We start from the raw sequence: 15,936 nt of genomic DNA on the forward strand, positions 1-15,936 counted from the left end.
TACAGTGGCAGAATTATCTCTCATGGTTAATTTGAAAACATCACCAGGGAATCATGTGGGCTCTAAAAATTGTGTTTTCACGTGCTTATATTGGCAGTAATTACATGGAAGCAACACTAAATTACAGCCAAATATCTGCTATCTGCTATTTGTAGAACAGAAATCCCCTAGGGCTCAATGGGAATGGGTATGGAGGTAACAATGGGCACATTACAATTTTCCCGTTGTTACCTCCCTCTTCCCCTTGCGGGACCCGGAAAAGACGTCTGGTTTTACTAGACGTCTGATCCGGGTCTCGCAAAGGGATCCTCATAATCGGCCCTGATGGAATGAAGGGGGCAAGTCCCGTACGGGCCCCTTCATTCCGTCAGCTCCAGGGTCGTAATGAGGCCCATGTCTGCCCTCCTAGCAGGGCATGAAAGCCATATTCAAAGGATCGCATCCATTTTTTTCTGATGTTTGTAGCGTTATGATGTCATAGAGGTAAGTCGCAACAAAATCATAGAGGCAACATTGCTGGTTGTGGAACTTGCATTTGTACCAAGCATCCGTAGACACTGCATTTCGTCACTGCCTCGTTTCTTTTTAAAATTGATCTTTTTCATACCGAATATGAAAGTCAAAGAGTTCATTTCTCCTTAATGATAGGTATTAATGTCTTGCTGATGCAAATTCGTTGCCACTTTGTTGGCTATTTCAATTTTTCTCTAAAGAATCATTGCAATAGCAATGATCTTTATACTATCTAGTGCTATATGAATGGTGTTCATATTAGTGATGCAACCTAAATACACTGTCACAGATGGCAGAGAAACCGCTCCAGGTCTCACGGGCAGTTCAAGGAGTTCTATTGATTAATTTGTGGGGCCCAGAGAGGTTGCCCTCCCTCTCGTATCTCCTGGGATTCCACCCTAACATAGCCATTCATCCCTCCTGGTTAGTGCTACCAAACGGTAACCCCTACTTCTATGTCCTTATTCATATACTCGCAATGCCTTCTTTAAAAGCAGGCTCAATGACTCCTTCAGCAACATTCTATCTTTCCCTATTCTTCCCACAGGTTGCTTGTCTCTGGGTTGCTCTATAGGAGTTGTCTATTCCTCTAACACATAGCCGCACCATTTCTTTCTACTCTACCTACTCCTCCTCCATTACCTCCTTCTAACCAGTCTTCTTTCCCTCTGCTATTTCACTATTCCTACCTCCGGCTGCCCCCACACTTTAATGTTACTTTTCCCCTTCTCTTCCTTCTCACTCCCATTCCACTCCTTACACACTATGCTGACACTGCTACTACTATTGCCCTTTCCACTACTACTCTCTTCCAACCATTACTAATCTCCTCCAACCACCACTACTCTCCTCCCACCACAACAACTCTTCTCCCGCCACTAGTACTCTCTTCTCACCACAACCACAAAGAAACCCTCCTTTCCCCCAGTACCAATCTTCTCACAGTCACTACTTACTCTACTCTAACTACACAATTGTCTCACACTGCATTACCCCTATCACCCCTAAAACCATACTTCTCCAGCAATCTCTTTCATGATCCACTGCTCCTTCCTTCCTCCAGCTGATTTCTTGGTTGTCTTTCACCTTTACTGCTGACCTCTCCCTGCTCACCCACCATTTTGTGTTTCCTCTATGGCCGTATATACTCATCTTTTCTTAGGTAATTGTAAGCAACAGGACAACAATTGCCCCAGTACAAAAATTATACTTTTACAGTACATTTGTGCACCCGGGCTAAGGGCTAATATGGAATTGCATTAGCACTAGGGCAAACTTTGCCCTTGTGCAAAAATGCATCAAAAATCTATCATGCCAAATTGCACTTTTCATGATGGAATGGTTTTCTAATATGTCCCAGTGATTTTAGACATAGGCCAAATTGTGTCCTAGTGCTAATACCACGCAACTTTGCACTTGCACCGGTGCAAAGTTTCTGCAATCTGGCCTACTTTGCTGTCCCCACCCCATGATGTGTACAAGAGGGGATTAAGCTCCACCCCTACTCCCATGGGCACTCACCCTGTAATGGTGGGACACCAAGTCCCTGGTAAGCACTCCTCTTACGGGGGTACATGTCCACAATGTTGTTGGTAGGTTTCTGTAGTTGTATCTGGTAGTATAGTGGATGTATGCTGGATCTCCCACCGGTGCGCCCAACCAGGGCTGCGCTATCTTAATTACTGTCACATAACCAAACGCCTCACACGTGACTCTCTCTCTTACTCGTTCTCGCAGCGGCTCTGCACTGGTCGAGGCTGACGTGAGAGTCATTCAGTAGGACTTTTGGATCTCTTCTTATGTGGGTGATGTTGATGCTGCTTTTCTCTTCATTCAGTAAGGCTGATAGTCTGGCATTATAATGGACCGAAAACATGAAGGGAAACACTGGTGAAAATCTCTGGCAAGAGGCATTGCAGGAGACATGGGTGTGCACAGAAGACAGTTGGCACTAGGGAGGAGGTTCGGGTTTATGGATGATTCTCCCCTTCAGCTCAGGGAGGGGCCTTCACCCTTTCTCGATTGCCCTTATTTGACAACACGGTTGGAGTAATGAAACAATAAATATTCTGCCTGGTGTTTAAAGGTTTTGAAAAAGAAAAAGAAAAAAAAAACAGGTGGAATTCACAGGGACTCAAACATTTCTGCCAAAAGCAAATTCAATGCAAGCAGAGATTTGGGCATATTTTGCACAGGGGGCATGGGTCTGAGGTGGATCAAGCTTATTCTAATCAGAATATAATGTACTGCCAGGGGGCTTGTAGCAGTACTGAGCATTCAATGTACTAGTTTTCTTCTTGTTTGTCCTGGCCGTATGCTAGTATTGTACTAAATAAACCAAAGCCCCTATTTCTATATCCTGCTCTCACTATATCAAACAGCCTATCTTACAAAGAAGGCTCAACACCAAAATACATGTATTTTGTGAGCTTTAGATCAATTGAGTTTCATCAAATTGGGACCTAGTTCAATTTTTCGACAGTAAATTTGTAATTCATGTAATTCATGCATAATAGCATGTGGCATTTTAATGAACCATTACATACCAAAAGGTTTTTAGGCAGCTTAGGTCCATGTATTTCTCAGGAAATCTTTTATCTAGTGATAGGCAGGTTGCATCTCTGTATGCAAGACACATTACACATCTTTGTGTTGTATTAAATTAACTTCTTTACCATTGGCTTGATTTAATTGGAAAAGAATGACTGTACAGAGTGATTAACCAGCTGTCATTGTCACATTAATATGATGTGAGAAGCAGATGGGTTCCTTATAATTGTCCATGCTAGCATGAACAGCGTGAGAGATTTTATTTTAAATGGATCGAAGTTGTTTATTTGTATGCAGTCTTTGTTTAGTTGTTATTTGTACCATAGCTGTTTTGATTATGCAGATAAAGAATATCAGCCTTTCTTATTCTTAAATAGTCAATTCTAACGTAAGAGCAACAATGACTAATTATATATTCACTGAAAACACCTAGGTTACGGTGCAGCTAAATTGCACTGATTTAAAAAATAAAAATAAAAAAAACTCTTGAAATTCAGCGGATGTGGGAAGTCAGGGTCAGCTTAATTCGGCACACTCCCATTGATGTCTCCCATAAGCCATGTCCCCCACAATGCCATTTTGTAATTCATTGTGAACCCCTTCTCTTATAATATGTATGTGCTCATGGGCTTTAAGCTGGTCATGACTTCCCACATCTGCTGAATTTTTAGGGTTGTGTTTTGTTAAATCTGTGCAACTTAACGGCACCTTAACTAAGGTTTTTTCAGTGAATTTCAAGTGTTTGTTATGCTATGTTTTTTTTACGGGCTACAAGCCATGGCCTCCGGCCGTGTCCACTGTATATTTGAAAACACTATTGGGCTATTGGTAGTGGCCACTATTCATGTCTTTCGGGCCCACTAGCTAGGGCCTTTGGCCCTGGCCAGGGAACATGGTAGCATATTTTAAAGCACTACTGAGCCACTTTGCTAATGGCCACAGCCTTTGGACATGTCCACTGTGCATATTCCCCCAATGTGTTTCTTCTGGACCCAATAGGTGGCCATGACCTTGGACCATGGCCACTGTACAGTCTTTCAGGCCCACTAGCCCTAGCCAGTGAGCACAGTAGTATATTTTAAAACACTACAGAGCCATGAGCCATGGCCTTTGGCACGGCCTTTGTGCTCACTGACCAGCTGACCAGGGCCATATTGCACCCCTTGACATATTGTCCCAATAGGATACCCCATTCCTCACTGCAAAATTCCACTGTGTTTGTATTAATCTCATTTTTTAAATCTCTTTTTTTAAAATGAAGTTTTTTTTTCGCATAACCGCATCTATTATAAGCAGTGAACTGCAAATAACCCTGAATATTTTGAAACTATTCGAACCTATTTTTACATGTGATACAATTTTGAAAGTAAATAACCTCTAACATGAAAAAACAACCTTGAATATGCAAAAATGTTTGACCTCTGAATTTGGTCCTCAGGACCCACCCCAACTCCCCATTTTTACACATTGTCCTTCCTCCCCCTCCTCACCTGTAGCCTGGTGCGGTTTTATTCTTTCTGCTCCTCTAAATGGCATTTTGTTCTACGTTTTGTTAATGGATAAACTCGAATATTACCCCGAATATATGCAAATATCTCTCTCATTGGAACAACAACACAATGGCAGCTTTTTCATTTCTGCGAAGCTTTTCTACTGCAATGCACCCTGGGAGATATACCTATAATTTTGGGATAATTGGGCACCCCCTTCCTTGTCAGATATTTAAAAAAAACTACTTGATGCAATATCCCCAATGGTGGGGGTGGGGCTTGGGGTGGCGGAGGTGGATATACCAAAGTCATCCAGTGGTGGTCCCAGAAAACTAGCCAGTGGGCATGATCAGCTGGTTATTCCTCAGCAAAGTGATCACAGTTTACGGCCGCATGCCATGCCCGGAGGGAAATTTAGGTGCTGGCTTGGGCATGTCAGGAGCATGTTATTTTGTGGCAAAGCAACCAATGGACATGGCTACAGATAATACCCACAGCCTACTTCAGCTTGGTTGCAGGTGCATGGAGGACTGCTGATGACTATGCCATGAGCACAGAGGGAACTAAGCATGACCACCGGTCAAGTCCAGTGGCTAGTTCAAAGCCAAATACAGGACATGCATGTGGCTCCATTGGGTAACTTAGAGCAGCCCTGAAAAAAAGTGGACACTGGGCATAGCAGCAATCCATGCTTAATGAGCTCTGCATGCTGCTTTGGTGTTCCCCCGGACATGGGCAAAGGCCAGGATCTGTATTGGCCACTGGGAAAGGCATAGGCCATACCAGTCATTATGCTAGGTAGCATGTGGTTGTTGAAGGCCTACCAAAGTGACTACTAGGCATGGCCATAAACCATGGACAGTGGGCTCAATGGACAGCTGGGGGTGAATGGTTGCCCAGACTCAGGCAGAGGTTGCCTCTGGGCATTGCTGAAGATCATTTTTAATAGGTATTTCTAGTGGGTCACATGACCGAATATCATGCCCTGGGCACAATGGCACTGTACATGATATGATATGATTGCTTATTTATAATGCACTTAATACCCAGAGGTTTCTAAGCGCAGACCAGGGGATTGAACCTGTGTTGCTCCATGTCGCCTTGCTTCCAAGGCGAACACGTTGCCCCTCAGCTATCCTCCCCAGACATGGCCAGATGCGACTCAGGGGGGGCCTAATTGAGGTTTGTGGGCACCAAGGCCATGGAAAAAGGTCATGCACTAAGCAGAGCGGCCACTGAACATTATTTCAGCCCATGCACAGTCGGTCCATTAGGTAGCTTATAGGGTCCGGAGGGCATGGCTGTTACCCTCGCCCTGGACAATGTGGTCACTCTGAACAACTTCAGTACATGTCAAAAGGCACATCGGGTGGCGTGGGTGTTCCAAGGTCATGGTAAAGGCTGATTGGGCACTGGAGATGGCCAAAAGTAATGCCCAGTGGGCACATCAGATCATGGGATGTACCCAGGATAATTCTGAAGGCAAAATGTCAATTGGCCAACAATGTGGCTTCGGGCATGGTGCCAACAGGGCATGCCCATTCTTTCATTAACTGTCTTGATATAAGTTCACACTTAGATAGGTATATATATCAAATTACATGTGTTTAATTGGAACCAGCTATCCTCTTGCTGGCTTTTGGCGCGCTATAAGCACATACATAAATAAATAAAACCAAACCAAACAGGTTTTCAATGTTCATGCAATGAGCAGTTAATGTCAGATTGAGACCACTGTAAAGTCTGGGCATTTCTCTTCTTGCATGCGGCAGTGCAGGAAGCTGGTAATGCAGCCTCAAAACTAGAGGCAGTCAGCACCATAGCTCTTTTACCTCAATTGCTATCACCACTGATGAACCTTATTAGCAGCAGGTGATTGATTACATTTGCATTATTCTTTCTTTTTTGTGTAAATCATGTTAAGAATCAAAGGAACCTAGATGTTGTTTCCTGTATAACAATACATGCTCAGGGCAATGTGTATTTTGGTATTCGTCTGTTGAATGTGTTAATAACTTGCACGATCTTGTTGGTAGCTTTTTAGAAAAGCATATTGAAATATACATGTGGATACAAATGATCTGGATGCTTTTAGATCTGAAATAATGAATATTTTAATAAGTCAACTTTCAATTCAATCAAGCTTATGATAACATCTGTTTTGCGGATAGACAACATTGCCCAGATCACGTTCCGCCATGATTTTTAGATGCCTGTGCATTGCAATCAGAGCTTATTTTTGATGAGTGGAATGTGCAATAAATCCAGCAGTGAATGCCTTTCAGTGCACAGGAGACAGCGAGATCATTTTTCGTTTTGGATGACATGCTGTGCAAGCCACCAGTGGGCAACATTTTGTTGAACGTTATAGGGGCGCAAGGGATTTACTTCACTAAGTAGTGCCTTCATAGAAGTAGCTTCTGTGTATGTGCTTCTGAATTGAAAAGTAGAATTGTACATCCGTTTATATTTACTTACAGAGGTGCATCCCCCAGGCAACACATGGATGCTCCTGAAACCTAGGTGCTACTCATGGTAGGACAGTTCATGAAGGATGTGTGATGATCGCAAGCTAATTAAGCATCCCCCCAAACGGATGCCTTGTCCGACATTTCCTCGTATTCTCTCATTATTCTGGCCAACCCTTGCAGCCAATGTGTCCTCCATGCTATCCCCTAAAGCACTGCATCTTTACGTCCTTCGCCCTTCCTGGGCCACTTGCTTCCCCGCGCTCCCCATGAACGCCTTTTTTATGGTACTAATCCTTCCATACTCCTACATACTTCCATGATCTGGTGTGTGTGTGTCTGGTGTGTGTGTGTGTCTGCTTGAGCATAAGTTTGCGTGCTCAGACTAAATAGCAGTAGAATGGGAATAGTAAGCCTCCCAAGCTGATGAGTCCTCCTTGCCTTTTCGATACTGCTGCTATGTCTTTCTGCCCGTGCTCCCAGCCACTGTGTTTTGTGTTAATCGGCTCAATAGCTGCTTCCTCTTTCATTTCCCCCTTCAAAGCTGCTGTTTCATCCTGTTCCATAGATTTTGTTCCTACCGGCCCCTTTACACCAATCTACTCTCATGGCCAGAGGTCAGTACCGAACCCTCTTCTAAATGTCCCTTCCAGGGCCTGTGCACTGCATGCCTTCTCAGAGAAATGTCGATATGGAATGATGGGAGCCTTTTGGTAGAACCTGTGAATTTGATGATGACACACCCTAAGCATGTATTAGCAGTACCCAAACCAATAGGTGAAGTTCATGGAGTGAGTCTTATGAGCAAAAAACTGATGGGTGGAAGATTTTGAATTAATCTGAATCACTGGCATTGCTCTGGGCAACCTTCCACCCCACTGTTTTTTTAGCCCATCTTTGCCATTGCAAAAGGGGTCCAGCTATATGCAAATGTATCTGGCACTGCCACCAATTGGAGCATCACTGCATGAACTGCTCTGCCAAGTCCCATCTGCATGGAAACACAAGCAACTCCAGACATGTTCAGCCTTGTGAGTCTTATGTGGGCAGCTCTAATGGATTTCCTGCCACTTGTGTGCACATTCCCCATGTACACAGGTGTTTGTCACTGCGTGTATCTCCCCATTAAGCCTTCCCCATACGCTACCTCCTGTATCTCCAACATCCAGGGCTCCTCATCGTGTACTCCTTCCCCAGAACCTAGGCACATGATCGTTAATTGCCATCTGGCAAGGGTGTTTAAGCCATGGCTTTTGATATTTGTATGAATAAAATGATGCAGGGAAATCATTCTCAGAAAGGGTAAACTGCTAATCAGACTCCACTTTTACAAGCTCCATGCCAAAAGCAGAGAGTGCATCTGTGCCCTACTAGATCAGTAGCCTGATCTGCAGTAGCTGCTCCAACGCGTGGCAAAGCATGTTCAGAAAACACATGTGCCCATTTGATGGTTGCAAGTGACTGTCAAGCCTCTTCAGTGCAGGGGCAGCGTTACCGATATGCACCCCCTATTCCCTAAACTGAATAACTATGAGAATGCTATCCTGTTGGCACATTAAACTGCAAATATAAGCCACAACTGAGTGTGCAGTAAGGTGGCTAGAATCTCTCATAATTACTCATGCCACATCAATTTGATATCACACGTGTCAGCCCTGCGAGTCCAGCTCAACTGTGGCAGGGTTATTTCAGTCACCCCCGGGTCAGTCTGTCTTGCTGCTTCTAGCAAGACGATAGCCCTGGAAGTTCCCTATTTTTGTTCATTTATGAGGGCAGGCAATAGTTTCCCAAGAGAGACAGCCACTCTACTGGAAACTGTCCTGGGAACAGGATTAAAAGGGCATTCACAAAAGCAGTAGCCACAAACCAGGGTGCTGCATACAAAAAGGGACTGTGATCCTCTTGAGAACAGAAGGGGTGGTGATAGTGTAGACAGATGGGCACTCCATACAGCCAGAGGGAGGTTCCACATCTTTTTTCTCTCTGTCCCTCTCTGTCCTGTCCCCTCCACTTTGTATAGCAGGAAGCACTTTGGGTGTGATGTCAGAAGTTCCAAGGACAGGGATTGGACCCTTAAAACAGGCTTGCTTTAGTTCAATCAATTGTATATTTTTGCCTACAACAGGGGTTCCCTACTGCTTCTTTGATTGACTCTTGAACAAACAACCTGCTGGAGGTAAATTCTGATAGTTTAAGGCAGAGGCAAGATCTGCTCTCTTACCATCCCCAGGGCACATTGAGGGAGAATTGCTTTTGGAGGAAGACCTGCCTCTCTATTAGTCACAATGCTACTGAGGAACTCATCATTCTAAAGCCCCCAGGCAGTTGTGCGCCAGACTCTCCTGTGTTATCGACTTGAGAACAAAGACCACATTGTATTCTTGAGTTCCTGGACTCATAGCAATCAGAGAGTCAAGATAACAAGGGTTCCTGTTTTTGTGCCATTTAACCGATTTGAGACATTATTCAATCTCATTCAACTCAGTCGAACCAACAGGACCCTTTTGTGCTGCCTTTGGTACTCACCTGATCTACAAACAACTGTGCTGTGCTTTTCAAATCAGTTTGTCACTGAATCGTGCCCAGTGAGTGTGTCATTGCCTCGGCTAAAACATAAAACAATTGTTGCACCCACACCATTCAAACTTCTCTTTGAACTGCCAGCATCTTTTTTGCTTCCTCTATAGTCAACAAGACCCTCAGGGAATCATTAAACTGAGAACTTTGCACACTGCACCCAACTGCCCAACTTGAATTGCACACCCAGTCACCAGCCTCATTGCCGCTGGACTGACTGTCAAACAACACTGGTGGACCTCTTGATCCACCCTTTGTTGAGCATCTCTTTGTGCCACAGTGAACTGCAGCACAATGCAATTGAATCCCTAGCTGAGCCCATCACCTGTTTGGTTTGACCTAACTGCTCATTGCCAGACCTAGTCTTGAACTGATGGAAGCATTACATCATGCATTGACCCGATCTAGTAGTTAGCAAATGGTGTGTACTGCTCGGCTTGGATATGCCACCTCATCGCACCATTAGGTCATTAGGATCACAGCTTTAAACCATCACCATACCTTGACTTGAACTGCTGGAGAGTCATATGCTGATCCTAACTAGCAGTTATCATGTCCTGAACTGGACCCGACCTTCAAATCTGCCCTGGTAAGCCATCTGAACTGCATCACTCAAATTCTTCCCTCAAACTGCTCTAAGATACCATTTCGAATCAGCTTGACACTAATTTCCCTCCTGGAATTACACAAAGTGCTACCACTGGAGTTGGCTTGAACTACTTGCACTGCATAAATAATCTTAGCTAAATGCTGTTGAATTGTCAAGAACCACAAAAAAGTATTACTTACTATTAGGCGGCAAGTTGGTCCAGTTTTCGGCACTAGCAAACATATCCTTTTTACAAGAGCATTATGGATTGTATGGCCTTTTCTCCCTTGGCTCACAATCCAGAGTGCTGCTTCTTGATATCTTGCATATTGTTTATTCTTGCTACAGGGTTGGGTTGATTTTGATAGATTTTCCATTTAGTCACCGTTGCAAATGGTGTATTTAATTAAAGTATATATATATATATATTTTGTATATAAACTTGATTGGACACTCCTTTATTTTGTACTGTTATACTTCACTGTTTGAGTTGCTACGTTTTCACATTCACACCCCTCCTGAGAGTATAGCCCTCTCACTGCCCATGCTTCCACAAAAGTTGAAGGAGGTATATCTCTTAACTGTCCCTGTTTTACCTTGAGGATTGGGTTCACTCTTTGTAGTCAGTGTGGGTCTGAGTAGGTGCTTTAGCCTCTACTCTCTCTTATACTCCTGTGGGGCAGCAGTCAATTCATCACAATGACATACTACCCAGCAGAATGGTAGAGTAATTTCATGTATGATAGAAATATCTGCTAGGTTTTGGAAGTATATCAGCCTTTTATTAAATTAACTCACCATTTGATGGCAGTAGCAAAGATTTTTAGAAATTCACAGCACATTTTATGAACACCGACGCTTTTCTGGTTTTGTCTAAACATATGCCAATGCCGCAACCATAAAAAGATGTATACTCGACTGATGTCCCCAACATGTATGCAGTTTTCTGCATCATTGAGTGCTCTCTTCCATGAGGTGAAAACATCGATGATAAATAAAATAAAACTGCCCTATAAGGCAAAAAATGTATTCTGGAGTGAGACTTTCCATTTGAGTTAATGTTCATGCCCACAAAGCATTGTTCATGTGGCTCTGAACTGGAGTTGCAGTTCCAGAGATGGTGCCTGGCTGGAGCTGGAGCGTGTGTGACTTATATGAAATGCCTTATTGTACTTTCACATTTCAGATGGAAGGCCGAACATTCTGTTTGGACAGGAAATGACATGAAACAAATAATATTACACAGTCTATCAACCAAATACTCGCAATATGCCTCATGACCTGCTGGAGGTTTCCCAACTTACTCATACACATCCAGAATAAGCATTCATTTGTCTGCGAGGCATTTGCCCAACCTGATTTAACAGAGGGCATCAGTGATTCATTCTGTGGTCTATCTATGAAGTCAGGTCTGTATGCCCTTATTACGCATAGCCAGAATGGGAGAAATGAATCCATACCCGTTTTAGATACCGGCACACTACAGTGAGCCTACAAGTCCAACTATTCAACCCTGTTCATCCAGAATGTGTCCACGCTCAACAACAAGAAAAGGCTTTGTTACCTCAGAGAGTATTGCCATTTCTAGTGTTAAGTTATGCATAGTTATTTTGTAACTGCCGGTTTTAAGTTTAAAATCTAAAATATATATCTTTTGGTAGTCCATGCATCTTTGTATTTATTCACACAAATTAAAAGAGGCATATTTACATTAAAATTCTTCAGATCGTCCAGCCAAATCTTTAGAGCTTCTTCCTGGAGTTCTATGTCATGTCATCAACAGTAGTTTTTACGACTGTTATTTCTACGAATACATTTTACTGAAAAAAGTAATTGACCGGATTCACAGAAAAGTCTTAATGAATTAACAAAATGCGCATCGCAATTCAGCGGTGCAGTGGTAGGCACAATTAGTTTGGCACAGAACGTTAGAAGTCTTTTATATGTGGTAAAAATACCTGGATCCAAGGTAAGAGGGATGAATCCCAAATGCAGAATCACAGAGGCAGCCGTACATGATGAATCCTTTCCACTATGTGACCCAATAGTCATCTAAGAACTCCAAACAGGGATGCAACCCGTTACGTATTTGCCTTAAGGACGACCCTATGGGTCGAAACACGTGTCGGCTGTGACCGCAATTAATCACTTTCCACGTTATTGGACTGTTTTGCTCATTCAAGGACAGTTTGAGCTCTCATTATACTATTGAGGATTTGACCCTTTGAATATTGAGTCCTCTGCGCATCAGAAACTGCACAAACTCTTTTTCTTGCTATTAACTATTGGAGGAATTTGGGGAAAAGCTCCTGTGCAGTGGTTGCTGCATTGGACTACCCATATTTTGGAGAAATTGAGCGCTCCCCAAACCTGTCACTCCCCGACCTTTATGTTGAACATATTTATGACTGAAATAATCTCAATCGGATTTTAAAAATAAAACTGATGTAGATATTAATTCTCAATTTCACGGAATTTCACGGAAAACACAACTCGTATTTTTCATAAACAAACATCCCCCAAATGCCTTCAGAATAGTACATCTTTGTTCAAATGTATTGCAATATGTGAAGAATGTATCTTTAAAAGTAATATACCATTGACACATCAGTTTGAAATGCAACCATACATTAAGTAGATAGATATATATCAAAGCTACCTTGTTCCTCCTCTGTTTTCCGAAGATACTTCATCATTATGCTATTTACGTTGTCTTCTCTCCCTTCTGCTTCAGCTCGTTTACTTTCTGGTGCATCCCCGCTTGGTGTACTTTTACCAGCACACCCCTCGCCTTCCAGTCTTTGAAATCTGGGCCGAGTTTTGATACTATCAGCACTTTTGAAAGAAACAATTGATCCAGAAGAGGAGGAGGAATCCGAATGATTTCCTGGATCATCTATGTTTGTTGGACTTTTCCTTAGAACTAGTTTTGCAGCTACTGTGGGGTCGGTAACGCTGTTGTTTGAAGGCAGGTCCCCAAAACGAACGCTTAGTGGTCTCTGGGCATCCTTTCTAGATTTGGATAAGGAATTTTTAGTGTCAGTTCTTCGGACCGCTGGAAGGAAGTCATCATAATCTTCAGCACTTCTAGCATAACTCATACCGGATGTTTTCCAAACCAATGGATTTTTGCCTGTTTCTTCTGTCATAAAGCTTGAGTATTGTTTATTTTGAAATACAAGAGGCTCTTTTCCAAATTCAGTTTCTGCAGCTTCTTCTAATGGTGTCTCAAGGCATCGCCTTCTTGGTTTTATTATTGAAGACGTGACATCATCCAATTGCTGTAATGATGATCCCTTGTTCAAATTATCAATATTTTGGGACTGAAGAAGAGATTCACAGGACCCAAATCGTGCCATTCGTTTTACTGCTGGCGAAAGGGTCGGATCAGAGGGTATTGATCTAAGGCTGGAAGATCGTGTTAAGCTAGTACTGCTTGCAATTGGACCAGTCTCAGAAGGTGACTTGGCTTTTGGAGGAAATTGTTCCTCATCATCATTGAAGGTCCTGCATCTTCTAAGGGAGGAGGCTCCAGTTGTTTGGTAGATTGGCAGTGGGGATGCATCTTCCATTCCTAAAGAGGCTTGTTCCCTTTCATTTGCTCGTTTCCTACGCAATTCTTCCACAAATTCAGAAAGAGCAAGTGATGAACTTGGACATTTGTCTTCAGATGGTGAAGATCTTTTCTTTCCTGACAATGCATCCATACTGTTCACCTCATCTATTGTTTCGAGAGATGTTTTCTTTCGATTGTCAGAATCATCCTTACCCAACCTGCTGCCATAATCTCGTCTTCTAGAACTTTCTGAAGAACATGGCCTTGCTACATCTGGAGCATGTAAGTCAATGTTCATCCTAAATAGGAAAGAATAGATATTGTAAATATTCAGACAAAATGTGTTAACAATTATTTCCTGGTTATTCAAGGCATGCGAGGCATACTAATAATCATCTATACTCTCTTATTGTTTCTCAGTAATTGTAGTGGCATTTCTAGACAATAAAAAAATAACAATTATTGGGACACTAGTTATTATGACACATTACCTTCTACAGTTAGCAGTCACTATGACTAAAGCTAGATTTATTTATGCATTTATGTATTCACACATATATGTATTCTTGGCCCTGCCCAGAGAATCACAGACCACCTTACAAAGTTCAAAGGGATTAGGTGAAAAAAAAGCTAATATGTTTCAGAACAGGACAGGTAAATCAGGATCAGTGAATTATATTAGGGACATGTGTGCTGGATTAGTTAGGGAAAGAGGCACATTTTGAGAGTTAAGCTCAAGTTGTTGAGGGTAGAGGGGCACAGAAGTGGGGTTAGAGGTCATTCCAAGGCCTGTTTTTGTGTGCAGGTTAGTCTGCAGTGTGTAATATAGAGATTCTGTTTGGCTTGTCTGATGTTTGAGTGGGTGATGGGTTCACGTGTGTCGTGGAAACAGAATGGGGTTTGGAAGTGAACTAAAAAGCAACTTAATACCTCATAAAAAATAAGCATATTTCATTATATTTAGACCAGAAGCACTTCACCAGAGGGAGTGTGGGGTAAGTGTTTGAGAATGTGATGTAGTAGATTGAAGCAATGGGGTGGGAAACTAAATTTGCGTGTGGACATGACACAAAAATCAACCTCAATACCGCGTTTAGTTCACATGTGCATTTTCTTAAATTAAATTATTAAGTATATATGTGAGGCTACATCATTTCCTTTGTATAAAAACGAACTGAAAAAAAAACACCTTAGGAAACAGTATTGTAGTGCAGCGCACTGAATGCGCGCACACTGCTGCCTTGGCCAGAAGACTATTCTTTACAAAACTGGTCGAGCGAAATGCAAGGAAACCTTGCTTTATCTTAATAATGTTACTGCTAAGTAGCCCCTGCCAATAGTTTCTTTGGAAAGGAAAAAGGAATTATAATTTGAAAGCAAAATGCAGCAAATGTGTGGCGAAATGCCAAGAACGATTGATAAATGGAACACACTGATCTGAATTTCTGAAAACAACATTTTCGAAGGCAAGCCAACAAAATGGTTGAAGCCTGCTGGGAAGAACGAAGAGCCCAGCACAAGGGAGAAAAATAAGAGACTGAAAGGAAGCAGTGAGCCCACACTAGTTAACCTTCGCTTTGACAAACAAAATCTGTTCTCTTTTCTAAAACGAGTGCAATTTGGAAGCCGTCCACGCAGCACAAAAACAGGGCTGAATAGCTCGTGCATTTGTTATTACTGTGGACAGGTGGATGGGAAATCATTCCGTGGTAACAAAAGCAATAGTGCGAAGGCGGATTTTAAGTGGCAGAAAAGCTGCAGGTGCTATGTTAATTAATCAATGTCGTCTGGGATGCTCTGCTCATGGCGGCTGCATTATCACTCAGAACATGTAAAGAGTGCACTTCTCTGAAAGCAAATGCGTGCCTGCAGAGAGGGCTGTTTTCCCCAAGTTTTAGGCCTACAACCGCTACACCTGGGGTCAGATTCGCACACGTGTATTGCTGCAAGTGATGAGTTCTGCTTGCCTTGTATATAAAGGTGGGATGCCCTCATTAAAACGACCTATTTTCCTCCTTTGGGCATTTGCACAAGAACAGGGGTAGTTCTGTGCATTTTAAAGTGCATCTGTAGCCAATAATGGGATGCACTTCATAATGCTCAGAAAACAAAGGCATCTCCCTCCTCCCTGATTGGAAAAGGCTGAGGGGGGCAGACTGCATGACAGGGTCATTCCTGACCCTACCATGGCTT

The 15,936-nt window shown here is 42.7% G+C and overlaps 1 protein-coding gene across 1 annotated transcript in view; it reads right to left on the bottom strand.

Moving 5' to 3' along the window:
* The window catches only part of MYO18B (myosin XVIIIB), a 1,784,667-nt gene that overhangs the window by 9,071 nt on the left and 1,759,660 nt on the right, over positions 1-15,936 (bottom strand). The window contains exon 43 of the mRNA XM_069620271.1: positions 12,847-14,042. Within this exon, the coding sequence (XP_069476372.1) occupies positions 12,847-14,042 (1,196 nt within the window). The remainder of the gene's footprint in view (positions 1-12,846; positions 14,043-15,936) is intronic.

Source organism: Ambystoma mexicanum, chromosome 10 (assembly GCF_040938575.1).
Source record: "Ambystoma mexicanum isolate Mex_15411 chromosome 10, UKY_AmexF1_1, whole genome shotgun sequence".
Taxonomy (NCBI): Eukaryota; Metazoa; Chordata; class Amphibia; order Caudata; family Ambystomatidae; genus Ambystoma; species Ambystoma mexicanum.